Source organism: Melitaea cinxia, chromosome 19 (assembly GCF_905220565.1).
Source record: "Melitaea cinxia chromosome 19, ilMelCinx1.1, whole genome shotgun sequence".
NCBI classification, from domain to species: domain Eukaryota; kingdom Metazoa; phylum Arthropoda; class Insecta; order Lepidoptera; family Nymphalidae; genus Melitaea; species Melitaea cinxia.
Genome location: NC_059412.1, coordinates 10,077,218 through 10,092,442, shown reverse-complemented (window position 1 = coordinate 10,092,442; position 15,225 = coordinate 10,077,218). Strand labels below are relative to the sequence as shown.

General features: G+C 30.7%; 1 protein-coding gene across 1 annotated transcript in view; it reads left to right on the top strand.

Annotated features, from left to right (window-relative positions):
* Positions 1-15,225, top strand: part of LOC123662627 (carbonic anhydrase-related protein 10-like) — an 81,161-nt gene that overhangs the window by 38,774 nt on the left and 27,162 nt on the right. The window contains exons 2-3 of the mRNA XM_045597443.1: positions 13,967-14,063; positions 14,719-14,766. Coding sequence (XP_045453399.1) covers positions 14,015-14,063; positions 14,719-14,766 — 97 coding nt within the window. The 5' untranslated portion in view covers positions 13,967-14,014. The remainder of the gene's footprint in view (positions 1-13,966; positions 14,064-14,718; positions 14,767-15,225) is intronic.

The following is a 15,225-nucleotide window of genomic DNA, read 5'->3' as shown; positions in this document are numbered from 1 at the left end:
GACTCCTTTTAATAATATTTTTTAATTATTATATTATGTATATATATACTTAAGGTTTTTTAGTTTAATGTTATTTATCTAATTATTTCAATTAATTTATTTATTAAATTATTTCAAAACAACTGCTATTTTATAACAGTTGAGGTGACGTCTGCCGAGATGACAGTTTTAATTAACAAATTAGGTTACTTTTTTTTAGGTTATATTCAATAAATTTATTCTTTATTTGTTCAACATCTAGAAACTTCCAAACTTAACGCCATGACAGTTTTTTTAAGTAGAAGACAGTTAAAGATTAAAACTCACCACAGATTATAACAATAAGGTTTGACTGTCTACTATATATAATAGCATACTTTTATTTTAAAAAATACTAAAAAGAGTACAAAAGGGCTAAGAACTCCAGTAAAAGACTTGGAAACCTGTATAAAAATCGATCACAATACACAACTTTTTAACAACTTCTTCCACTCGATTGGCCTATGCGTCCGAAGAGATGATTTGTTATGACGTTGTCGCGTTAAACTATCGTCCGTAAACCAACTTTACAGACAACCAATATTTTTGAGACAGTTGAAAAATCGTTTGTGGGAATTTACTATACCATAACCCAGAAAGGACACGTTTAGTTTGCGCAGTCGGAAACTTGGAGTTACAATTTTGTTATTCCTTCTCGTGTTTACATATATAGAAAACAATGATATCAACATGTAGTGGAAAGATTTCTATGCATGTAGTGTAATCTCGAAGGCGTATTGAATAATAAACTACTCCACTGAAGTTAATATTTTATACCTTAATTATACGGGATTAGATAGAGGTCGGTGGCGGCGTCTTGTACTTGGATGAGATTACATGCCATTATTATTGGACGCCAACATATGATGCTATAAAAATACTTATAAATAAATAATGCCAGATATCCTATACGATTCTGTCCTTTGAATTTTAATACCGTTGACAGTTTTCCTTTTAGTCTAAGATCCGAACTAGACACGATTTTCATAGATCTGTTTAATGGAAAAAAATATTTTGTACCTACTTTAGTATGTTAAAAATAAATTGCAAAAGGAATGTTGGATTTCTGGCCATGCTATATATTATATGTCAACAGCCATTAAAACCAGGTTTTTAGCAGACAACTCTATGTCATCGTATTTGCAATAAAACAGCGCTCATTTTGATGTTAATTTATTAAACATGTGTGAACAAAATAACTAGTATCAGTTTTTGTAATTTTTTTTAACTTTAACTAATTATAGCCTGGACAAGAATTTTTCAGTCAAACCTTTTGCGATTTATATTTTAATATACAAAAACAGATATAAAATTATTTTCATCCCTTAGGCAGATGGATAATGTTCCTCTCTAGTTCGGATCTCCCACTACTTTTGGTCGTAACGCGTTTTATAGCCGATATAATTCTGAGTAAACATATTACCAACACAAAGATGAATTTTCAAAATGAAATGTTAACTCATAATCATAATCCCAGCAAGTTCACCTCTCAATCTATAGTCGTAATAAGTACACAAGTACAGGTCAAACAACAGTAACAGGTCAAATAATTCTGTACACTGACGAAAGTTTAAAGATTTTATAGACGCTCTGTAATAAATACTGAAAAGAAAAATGTTTTTTTTTTTTTAATTTGTTCTATATGCCTAAATGTAATCTGTTAAGCAAACCCAAAAAGTATTTAATGAATAAGAAAGAAATTTGTTAACAAATATTTCTTTTGTAATTATACATACCAAAAAACACTGTTCCAAAGATAATAAGGACAAGAGATAAAATGTTAGTAGCTATAATTCGTAGTAGAAGAGTCCGACTTACAATTCATTTAATCCCTTTTTGTCACAAATAAAATACTTTAAATTATAGTCTCGTAAATATTTCAAGGTCTTTGTTTCGTTAACTCCGAATCTCAATAACAGGTATAAATAATGAAAACCTCAGAATATACAGAAAATTTAATCAATAAGCGTAATGAAAGTACGAACAAAATCGCAGGGTAAAGTTAATAGTAACTGATAGTTATACAACACATTATAACTATGTTCACATACATTTAACCTTTATACAATATTGAGTTACGAAAAAATTAAATAAAAATACTAACGTTTCCTAATCTAAACATTACGTAAAAGGAAACGGTTCATTAAATTGTGTCATTATAAAAAAAAAAAAGTTTACCGAAATGACTGTTTTACAACAATAAAGGAAATTAAATGGCGTCGACCGGATGACGCATTACGCAAAAGCCGACCAAAACATACGAAACAAAAACGATTTAAATTCTGATTTTTTTTTAATATTCTTAGTTTGAAAGTAACGTAAAATATGTATTAAATACTAATTAAACAAATAAAAAACCCTATCTATTTCCTACTACCCACGTTAGTACGTTTCTACGGTACATGGGAGAAAGGTTAAGCCGATTCTAAGATGCTAATTCATTACGAATTGAAGGTTACCTTTCTTAGTTTGAGTTAGGATCGCTATCAAGTTTTTATGACAACAACTGGCATTAAGGGCTTTATGTGTCTTACAGATTGTATAAAAATATTTGAAATAAAATATTAAAACTAAATTAAGTATTAAAAAGAGAAGTCGCGTAGATATTGTCTGTCGCCAGTAATCAAAAATAATTTGTATATATAATTAGACTACGATAGCACAAGTTCAAAACGTAGTGATTTTATGTTGCTTTTATATTGTTGTTTATGTATTGTAAATCGTATAAAAGATAAATAAGAAAGAATTTAAAAAAATACTTGATTAATTTGAAAATATTGATATAACCGAACGGACAAAAAAATCTGCCTTGAGCGGAACCGAACCCAGGACTGCCAATGTTAAGGTCTTCTCGCACCACCAGATGGTTATGATTAAAACTAGTATGTACTTGCACTAGATAAATTCACTGCAATATGAAAGAGTAAGCAAACGTATGTATGTAGACGTATTATGAGAGTAAAATGACCCCTGTGACCGATTTTTATGAAATATGCGTTTGAATAAATAACTGATAACACTTTACATTTATAAACAATTCTAAAATGAAAATTTTTCTGACAATATGAATTCGGAAGTAACACTTTTAAAATTTTTTTTTTCGATTGTTTATAATTTTAATTTATGTACCATTGTATTTTTAATATTAAATTTTGAATGTGATAAATATGAAACGGAGAGAGAATCATTGATGAAACGTTTTAGTATGAATAAATTTGATATGGCATCACTTTTATCTATGTTAACAAAACCTATGTCTGATGCAGCAAATTTATTAGTTAATATAATATTACATCATCAATAATTCTTTCTCTATTTCTTAGATATAGTGGGAATTAGGGTATGATGGCATGTCTGTATAGACAAAAGTTCCTAAAAAAAGAAAAGAATAAAAAAATGTGGTGTCATGGGACACCAGGTAGGAACGAAGTTCCTTCGGATAGGATAAAAGCAACACAATTTGAAAAAAAAAGTTGAATTTTATATATATTTTCTAGTTCTTGATTTTTTTTTTTATTTTGTTGATTGGTTTTTAATTAAGTACATAAAAGTATTTAGGAAATTTAGTATTTTTGAAAATAACAAATACCGTAAAATAAAATAAATCAAACAAAATAACAATAATAATAATTCAAACTATTAAGTGAAATAAAAAAACATGTGGCTTTATTTAATTTTGTCGACAGTTTTACATAAATAATTTAAAAAAAAGTTTACTGAAAATATTTTAGGTTTACAAACGTCATATTATATAGTCGTGTGACTGATATTACGTCACTTCCGTTATATATTTTTCTTACGGTTCTAGTATCACATTTTTTCTAGTTCGGTCGCCCAGCCAAATGTCAAGCCTGCCGTAAGGAACTTCGTTCCAATTAAATTTTTAAAATAATTTACGTAGTTAATTTGAATTTAATTTGAATGGTTAATTTAGCTGTGTTTATTACGATGAACGAGAGTGCCAGAAGCCAATCTTCTATATTGACCAATTCTCTATCATTTTTCTTATCATTTTTTTTTTTGTATATTCATGGGTGCACCAGATTATTTAATGTCAGATAATATACACAACTACATGCATCTTCAAACGACAAAAGTTTACGACTTTAGGAGTAGACAAAAAAATAATTCGCTTTCAGAGGGTAGTTACAAATTGTATATCAATATCGAACAATCTCAACCCGAATAGAACTGCGAAGCTTTCATGAAAAATATTCCTCAAACAGTGAACATACTGAATACAATAATCCAAGCTTTAATACCATTAACTCAATGCTTGTGTAACGATAAACAAGCGATGACAGTGCAGGACAAATCCACTCAACTAAATTAACTCACATACTTGCTACTGCATTAGGCCGTCCTTTACAATGACGCGTAACTAGATAGAGAAAGAAAAAAAAGAATGTTCGTTGTTGCATGCTTATTTTTATACGTATTTTGATAATTAGAGATAACAGCTGGGGCTATTTTAGCGTGTTTCGTAACTTCTCATTCTTTGATTTATCCGCAAAAAGTTAACGAAATTAATGTTTAGCTTCTTGGATAAAACTCGACTTATTTATCTCGAAATTCGACAAAACCGTGGACCTCAAAAAGCAATCTGTTTTCAGAGTTTATTGAAATATTTTTCAAGTTTAGAAGGTTTATTTTTAAGGAAATTCACGGAATTAAAATGTACGTTATTTCAGTAGATTTTCCAAAAGATTATTTCTACTAAATTACGTATCAAAATATTGTCTTGTAAATTATATACTCAAAATAATGTTGATCTCAGACAACAAACCTGAATAAAAGTCATCAAACTCAAAGTAACTGCAATCCAATGTCATAATTCACAATAGAGCCCACGCATATCCTGAACACACAACGCATACGCTGACGCAAACGTCTCCCACGAGAATATAATTATGTTCCACAACCTTTTTTTTATCAATATCTGTAGTAGAATAACATATTAATTACAAGACACTTAGTTAAGCAGCAAGTTAATTTGAGAAAAAAATAAATGGGCTATCGAACAGAAAGAGAATTTTTCCTTTAAACCAATCAAACCTGAGAATGGTGCATTTAAACATAAAAAAAAACAATTCTGCTTTATGATATTTTATGTGTGTAAAATTTAATAACATAATTATGATGATAATGACAAATGAGTCAACATTTATAAGACATGTACGTGAAATATAATAATCCGTCCACTTTATCTATGAAAGTCGTACGGTGTCACAAAAGTTCACATGTTTTATTTGTATTCCGTATGGGGGAATCCGATACGGTTCTTTAGTGTCAACCGACAAATGTATTGGATCCTCAGATTTGGAGGTTATTGGAAATGCTATACGATGTATATATATCTGAATCTTCGAATATTTGTTGTATTTATAAATTTTTATTCTCTATTAGATTTTAACACAACACTGTTAAACTGTACATTGTTTTTGTTGCATTGCTTGGCTTATATTATATTTTATTGATTATATTTAAACCAACTTCCAAGTAAAAAATGATTCATCAACATATTTGGTTCTTGTTTCATATTACTTTTAATCTGTATTGTCAAGTGAAATGTTCCCTAAAAGTACTACAAGTCTGGTTCTACTAAAACTTTTATATCAAATCGTACTTGTACTCCTATTCAAAAAGGATTGACGTTTTCCAATACAAGTAAAGGATTAGTGTCGCAGAGTAATTACCTAGAGTAAGCAAACCCACTAAACGATTGACAACATGCTTGGGCCGTTTCTGATTATACAGTCTTCCACAGGCTTCAGCAACCACATAAAAACAGGACGAAAACCATGACATGATTGTAGTATAAAAGAGGGAAATTTGGTTCTACAAATATAAAAATTAAAATCTCTAAGCTATAATCAATTTATTCGACAAAAAAGTCGTGTACAGTTAAATCAGTCCATTTGAAACGATAGAATCATTACAATAAACACATACCATTTCTATTACTCGTTTCTTAATGACTGAATCGATATTATGTATTGAATTTAAAAATAGAATTAATTTACAAGATTAAAACAACAATACAAATGCTAGCATGGAATTTAGTATACTGGTATTATGTTATCTATATAAATTAAAATGAATATTGCTAAGCGCATAACTCGAGAATGGCTCGATTCGGCTAATTTCTTTTTTACGTTCCTTAAGGCCCACGGAAAGTTTTAATACATTTTTTTTAATAAATTAAAGAAAAATAAATTTTTATATGTACTGACTTTTGACAGAAAGAAGTCTGTCTGTTTTAAAATATTTTTCATATGTATACTAGCTGACGAAATAAAATATAGCCTATATTTTAAGCTAAACAACTATATAGGAGCATAATTTCATTAAAATCGGTCCAGTAGTTTCGGAGATTATCCAGGACTAACATCCTGACACGAGGTTTTTATTTATATAGATTTGAAAGAACCTAGAAAGATCAAGTAATTATATTGTTAATAGTTTATGACTGACCATGTATTATATTCTATTTCAATTATTTAACGAATAAAAAACCTACAAACATTATGTCAACCCTTTCAAAATTTCAAATACAATAATTTGCAAGTACTTAAATAATTGTTCAAAATTATATCTTCCATAAACATTGAAGAGAGACTTTCTGATTTGTAGAGTCTATAATAATAATTGTGTTGTGACTAGTCGTCACTACTTTCGAGGGTTTCCCTCGATTTCTTTGGGATCACATCATTAGATCCTGGTTTCCTTATCATGGTACCACACTTAGGATATCTTATTTCCAACAAAAAAAGAATTATAAAAAACCGGTTTATAAACGTCCAAGTTATCCCAGAACCTACATTAAAAAAATATATATCTATACGGTCAAATTGAGTAACGTCTTCCTTTTTTGAAGTCGGTTAAAAAACTATTGTGCTTTAGACCACACGACTGAAGTGAAGCTTCTTTAGTTGCCCTTAGTAATATAGGAACCGTAACTCTCTCTCCGTCTATCTTCACTAACTTATATCTCCCTCTTAACTTCCGTTCCGCCTCGTTCGATCGCACTTTCCGTAACACTCTCGTCACGCATTCACCAGCTTACTCCCCAAGCCAAGTGTGCATAAAGAAGCTTTACTCCAATAAATCGTAGTTACATGCATAGTTGATTTCCAAGTTTTTTACTTATTTATATATTCCTTTTTTTTATTTATACATTTCTTTTTTCTTTTTTTCTTTTTTTCTTTTGAATATTACATTTCATGTTCCTTTGTTATTTAACATTAGTTTGGATTTCCATTATCATTCCGCGATCGAGTGTTTCATTCCCACTCGTATCAGATATTTATATTTATACGCATACTTTTTCCTTACTAGATTATCAAATTAAAAGCAAACATGCTTGTACAAAAATATATACCCATATATATTTTAACTCTTTTTAAGTTATTAAAAATAATATTTTTCTAAAACTTAAAATACGTCATTAATCTCCAAATTTTAAGGCAGTGTGTAACTCAATTCGCGAAGTTTCCTAGTTCCCAGTTCGGCGCCACGTCGTCGCGACGAACCGTCTCAGACGACGCCCTTGTATCTATTAAATAAGACAGCATTTGGGAATGTTTACGCATTCTCTGTATACACAGTCTGTTTGTACTTCTTTTGAATGATATGATTTTTTTGTAGTATTGTCAAGACAAGCCTTCCCTTGAGGCCTTGAAGGTATATTTTTTCTTTGTAGATATTGAATAGCACAAGACTTATATGTTACTCATGTAATAAATATTAAAAACAATAACAATAGGCTTTACACGCAATGGCCCGCGTTCACGCGTTAGCGTAGCGGTCACAGCACTGGCTGTTTTGCTGGCGGTCGCGGGTTCGATTCCCGCTCACGACAGACATTTGTATTGGTCATATAGATGTTTGTCGTGGTCTGGGCGTTTGTGCTTGTGTAGTGTGTGTGTTTCCGGACCTCCGACACAGGAGAAAATCCTACTGGGGGCCGTTGAGTGTGAAGTGTTTATTTATTATTATTTATATAAAACAAACAAAAGTCTAGTACCAGTATTGATTTAGACTGTAAAATTGATTGACTGACTGAGCCAGCCATATAATATATGTATTTAATATACTGGGCATAGGCCTCTTTCTCGACGTAGAAGAACGGTCGAAGCTTAATCCACCACGCTGCTCCACTGCGGGTTGTGGGTGAAAGGAATAAAGAATAATTTCACTAGTAAAATAGTGTCTATGAGCAAAAAAAGAAAACAAAAATAAAATATCATTAATAGTCTGAAAATAACAACTACCTTATCAGTTTGTACGTAGATACACCCACTTCCGGCAAAGAACGAGCTTTGTCTACGAACCGCTGTTAACTTCCTGTTTGAATGGGTACGCTTTTAACGATTAAGCATATCAAAGAATTTTCAACTTTAGACCTAAGCTTATAGAAATCAAAATCGCATAAATAAGCGTATTAAGATTTATGCCGTTACAAATGTTTCATAATACCTCTGTTATGGAAAAAACGAATTAATGAGTCATTTGTTACTTTGTTACGATGCCATGGTTAGTATTACGCACGGAAAAAAACATTGTAATCTTTTTTCTTTATAAGACGTTTTTGAATTTATTTCTTAAATAGCTACGCTACGTTGGTTTACTTGAATTTCGCGAGAAAAAGTATCAATTTTTGGGTAGTGTTGTGTTTTAGTAGTTTTTAGACTAAATTGCACTCTTTACGAGTTTTCAATTTTAAAACGTTTAATCGTAATGTGATAATTTATAGCTTGTAAACTTCCTTAAGAATGAAGCTTTATAGCAAAAAAAAATTCTAAATCCGTTTTGTAAATCATAAAATGAAATTCGACCATAATTAATTAAAATTATTAGCTTAAACATTATTTAGGTTCTGTTGTTAAAGACTATACTTCTATAATAATAAACAAAAGAGTATACTTATATGCGTGTGTCTGTCAAATACATGGTAGTGTGTATAATGTTTTTAATTCATTTAATGTACTTTTTAGGCCTAATTAAAAAAATATTAGCATTCTGCACTCCTTCTCTATATAAACTACTAGCCGACCCGTGTTCACTTCGTTGGGCGTTAATTATTACTATATTAACCAAATAACATACTTAAAAGAACAAATTTTATAGCACTTAAATAAATAATATGTTGCTCCCGTGTATTTATTATTTTAAATTACAGAACCAAATAACATACTTTAAAGAACAAATTTTATAGCACATAAATAGTTAAATAATATGTTGCTCCAACGCCATCTATCAAAAATCGAGAAAACGTCGTCGATAGACTAAAATAAGACTAAATTAATAACGTCGAAAGACTAATAATTTTTTTTCTAAAAGTGATAGATGGCGTTGGTTTATTTACCATTTTGATATTATATTTTAATTTTTTTTCTTCAATTACAATAAAATATAGCCTATGTCACTCCTGAATAGTGTAGCTTTCTGTTAGTAAAAGAATTTTCATGATCGGATCAGTATTTGCGAAGATTACCCCCTACATACAAACAAAGTTATAAACTTAACTTCTTTATAATATTAACAAAGATAAGTATCCGAAATTTCATACTCCTTCGTCCGCGCAATTTTTGTAAAAAGAGTTACAAAGTTTTTGCTTCACGTATTGATTGATATAGAGATATTGGCGAAATCACCTGTCATCTTAGCACTAGTGAAAGCTATTAATTGTAATCAATGAATTGATATAAAAGTTAATTTATACTCCAAGTAATATAAGCAAAAATTACTGGATATAAAATTGAGAAACTACAATTTGTGTAATAAAATATCGCAGTTGGTATATGTGTTTATCGAAACGCAGAGTTGCAGACTCCCCGGCGCCCGCCGCTCTGACGCCTAGGGGTGCATAAGGGATGTTCGCGATTTGTACATATTAATGTTTTTGAACTAAATATGAATTTACTAAATCATATGGAATCGTATTAAATACTCTAAACATTTAAACATGGAATTAGGACTCAATTTATAATAATAATTGTTTTTTTTTTTTTAATCAACAGATAACAAAAATATATATTTGAATATTTTTTATAGATCTATATAAATAAAAATTAAATGCCATTTTTTGTAATTATAAATGGATATTGGCAATTATAACTGCAGTACGACTGAACTGAATCAGTTTTATGGTTTTTATTGTTCGACTAAACTCTTTTAAAAGAAAATTAAAATAAAAAAACCAAAATATGATGTATTCACGAAAACAATATACCGGTTGTTAATAAAGTTTGCGAGTGAAATAAAAAACCTTTACCCCTCCTCAACGGAAAACAAGGTTTAACAATAGGTTTAAAACAATAAGCAACCGTTTTATTAATCCTAAAACCCTGTAGATGACAGACATAAAATATATTTATTGGTAGTGAGCAAAGGAGAACTGAACACAAGTTGCAATAGTCGCAGACACCCTGGCTCGACATTTTGGCGACAAGCCGAACGTAGGGGTGAATCGAATGCTTTATACGTCTTAATAATACTGAACAGTGCACGTTTTATTACTTCTTAATTCACGTTTTCTATTTAAATTTTCAAAGTTAAGTAATTTTTAATTTTTTTTTTATTGTCGAAATCAACTTTGTTTATTTAAGCTTAGATAACTGAAAATTATACAAATTTAATAATTATTTGTAGGATTTTATTATACATGCGAATACCATGATCCAGAAAGGAAACGTTTACTTTGCGCAGTCGGAAACTTGGAGTTACAATTTTGTTATTCCTTCTCGTGTTTACAATGCGATTATTACTATTTATTTCAAAACAATGAATATTCTGGTGAATATACATAATATTGTTATAAATATACTGCGACACAATTGTTAATATGTCTTACCTTTTAAAAAACATCCCGTAGGGTGACTCAAGATCGTAAATGCCTGTTACTGGTTATAATCACGCTTAGTTATTGAAAATAATCGCTTAACTTAAAGTCACAGAAAAAAATTTGATGTTCAAATCTACATGAACACAGAACAGGAGTAAGAGAGGAAGAACAGAGTTTTGATAATATTTAAATACAATTATTTACATTGACAAATATTTCTCTGAAAATCTAGCGGCAACGAGAATCTTACCTGTATCTGCCAGTACAAATTAAACTTTTGCCACAAGTTTATTGGAATAACTATTATTTTGTATGTATTATTTCAAATTCATCGTCAGCAGTGTGATGAATTACAAAACAAAATTTAAATCTAGCTAAAAGAATCTAAGAAGGTTCGCTTAAACCGAAAATAAAAATCATCATATCAAAAATTTCGCTCTAGCGGGTACATCGTTCCATAGCTTAATTGGCTAGAGCGCCGACACGGTCAGTCGGAGACGCGGGTTCGAATCCCGCTGGAGCGGTCAATTTTTGATATGATATTCAAAAATGTTTAGAATTCCTAATGTGAGGGTAACACAAAAATAAAATTGTACTTATTAAAAATAGCATGGTGTCGTCTCCTGTCAAAGATTTTCATTGTAATATGAAACTTTGAATAGTTACGGGTCTCTGTAAAGAACTCACTATAGACGGCGCCACGGTTCGCTTAAACCGAAAATAAAAATCATCATATCAAAAATTTCGCTCTAGCGGGTACATCGTTCCATAGTTTAATTGGCTAGAGCGCCGACACGGTCAGTCGGAGACGCGGGTTCGAATCTCGCTGGAGCGGTCAATTTTTGATATGATATTCAAAAATGTTTAGAATTCCTAATGTGAGGGTAACACAAAAATAAAATTGTACTTATTAAAAATAGCATGGTGTCGTCTCCTGTCAAAGATTTTCATTGTAATATGAAACTTTGAATAGTTACGGGTCTCTGTAAAGAACTCACTATAGACGGCGTCACGGTTCGCTTAAATCGAAAATAAAAATCATCATATCAAAAAAAATTTCGCTCTAGCGGGTACATCGTTCCATAGCTTAATTGGCTAGAGCGCCGACACGGTCAGTCGGAGACGCGGGTTCGAATCCCGCTGAAGCGGTCAATTTTTGATATGATATTCAAAAATGTTTAGAATTCCTAATGTGAGGGTAGCACAAAAATAAAATTGTACTTATTAAAAATAGCATGGTGTCGTCTCCTGTCAAAGATTTTCATTGTAATATGAAACTTTGAATAGTTACGGGTCTCTGTAAAGAACTCACTACAGACGGCGTCACGGTTCGCTTAAATCGAAAATAAAAATCATCATATCAAAAAAAAAATCGCTCTAGCGGGTACATCGTTCCATAGCTTAATTGGCTAGAGCGCCGACACGGTCAGTCGGAGACGCGGGTTCGAATCCCGCTGGAGCGGTCAATTTTTGATACGATATTCAAAAATGTTTAGAATCTAAGACATTTACCCGCTTATCGTGAACAAGATTCAAATTCCATCACCATCATCATCATCTTCACTTCAGCCTATCCTAGTCCACTTCTTGACATAGGCTTTCACAAGTTCGCAGACATTATAGCGCGAACTCAAGTGTTTTGCCCATAGTCACCACGCTGGGCAAGCGGGTTGGTAACCGCAGGGCTGGCTTTGTCGCACCGAAGACGACGTATTTCAAAACCAGCAGAATCAAAAGCCATACAAAAACCTGAATAAAAAACTTTCCTTAAGTTATAAGTATCCTAGAAATATCTACAATTTACATTTTGCGTATAGCGAACCACTTACTAAAAGAAACGTAGCAGAACCTATAGTAGGTATTATATACGCCTATATAAGACATCTAATAATAAAACCCAAGACCTGATATATTAAGCACAAGTTTATTATGACATCAGCCACTAATTACACACAAATAGAAATGTTTTCTTTATGCTGTCGTCTGGACAATTAATTACGTATAATGAAATAAAATAGGTTAGTTTCTAGCTACGGACACGCTCGACCTTGACAGTAATACATTGTTAGTAAAATAACACAAATTCATTGCTGCGGGAACAAAGTAAGCTTACGGCGTGACTATTCTAGGATTAACTTTATAAATGGTATAAAGTAGTCGTTTCGTTATTAAATATATTTAAAATATAAGAAAATTGAACTTTTACGCGATTTACATTTTTTTTTTTTCTTAAAAAATATATTTTAAAATTATCAACTCTGTACATAATTAATACAGTCTTCATATACAACGCGATGGTAGCACAAAGTAACGATCACAATGACTTTTTACCAAATGAACACTACTTCCTTAGAGAAATTTCATATGAATATACGGATTGAAATCATACATCAGCGATCAATGTCTATATTCGATTTATGATTTGGCATATTTTGAGGTGCACAATAAAACAATTGTTTTGCTAATTCACTTCTAAGAAATCATATTTGTTGACAATTTTATACTTACTGGACATATCTTTTAAAATAAAAACCTAGTCACGTCATTTACGCAATGTATAACAATTGTAATTTATCACGAACTCACCCTAAAGGACATCACAAAGAAGATAAGCTAACTACACCCAACAAGGCTCATAAAGCAAGGATCACCGAAAGAAGGAAACCTCTTATCTAGGGACCGCTATCCGCAAGATGCTGTGATACTGGATAATTACTGTTTCTTTATTATATAATTTCTTGAGAAAATCGTTTGAGATAAACTTTTTTTAAACTTTGGCATTAAAAATAAATCATGGGTTTTTCATGTTGATTTTTAAAATTTCGTAAGAGACACATTTGTGTCAGGCAACGAAAAAAAATTGGCATGGGCACATCTGATTACAAATACTATCAGTGTTCCTCTACTATATTATGCATATATAATACATATAAACCTTTCTCTGGAATTACTCTATTTATCAAAGAAAACCGCATCAAAATCCGTTGCGTGGTTATAAAAATCTAAGCGTAAAGGCAGCGGGAAGCGACTTTGTCTTATACTATGTAATAATTTATTATTTATACTTAAAACATGAGTTAATTGTGTTTATCTTTGTTCCAGGCGTGATATTCCCAATGCGGGGACCTGCGTGACGGTAGCATCCTCACGATGCGGCAGTGTTTGTTCACCCTCACACTGCTATGCATCTCAGTAACAGGTAATTTATTAGTTGATCCATCAATGTGAATAATTTATGAAAATAGAGCGATAAGTCATCAGGAGAGAGAGGGACTATTTTTTAAGTGTACCTGACACTATTATTACCCCCATTTAATTGATACTACTGATACGGCTGAACTTAGCCCGTAATTGACGATTACTCGTTAAGATATGGTGTACCTATGGTTTTTAAGTATGTTAGTCATCAATTGCTTTGAAATTATAACTTATCTCAGTGACTGATGAAATTTTTGAGTGTAATTTTAAATACCTACTGTATTTTTTTTTATGTTTTTAACGACAGGACATAGAGATTTCGAATTGAACAAATGACCTCATTTAGGACTTGCTTGTTTGACTTCGACTTGCTTACAATTAATCCTTAATACCATTTTTAAATGAGTAGTGTTTTATTTTATTTTTTATCACTCTATAATAAAATATTAAACGAAGCATTTATTTATTTTGCTTATATTGAATTAGATAAGAAAACAGGAAATAGGAAATTCATATCTAAAACAATTAGGTAAAAGACAGTTTGATTTAAAAAAAAATTACAATGTATTTTTAGTTAATTGAGTAATAACATTTATAATATAATCTATTATTATATATTTCTATTATAATTAGTGTTTATTTGTTTTTTTTTTCAGATATAACAGGTAGCTGGGAAGAATGGTGGACCTACGATGGCATTTCAGGTATGAATGAAAAATTAAATTATAAATAATTTAATTAAAAACGTATTTTATTTATCGCGCATTTAAGACAACAAAAATAAAATGGAAAAATTTAACTATTTAAAATTTAATTATATATTATACCTATATTGTTTATTATGACACATTATGTACTATGAAATTGTAAGGGGAAAAGAAATAGCACAGTTTATTATCACACCTTATTCTTCAATAACGATTGGTTCCACGCCGTCTTAGGATTTGAATACATTAAGTTTATAGCGTTAAGTTTTAACAATATACAGTTATCAAGTGTATATATTGTATAATAAACTAAATCTGATTTGATAAGGTCCAAAATCTAAAATCCCAAGGTTTCTCGATCATTTTTTTTATTTAAGCGGTCTTACCGCTAATCTTCCCGTGACCATGGCCTCTGTGATATCGTGTGATATCTGTAATATCCAATTTAAATAAATA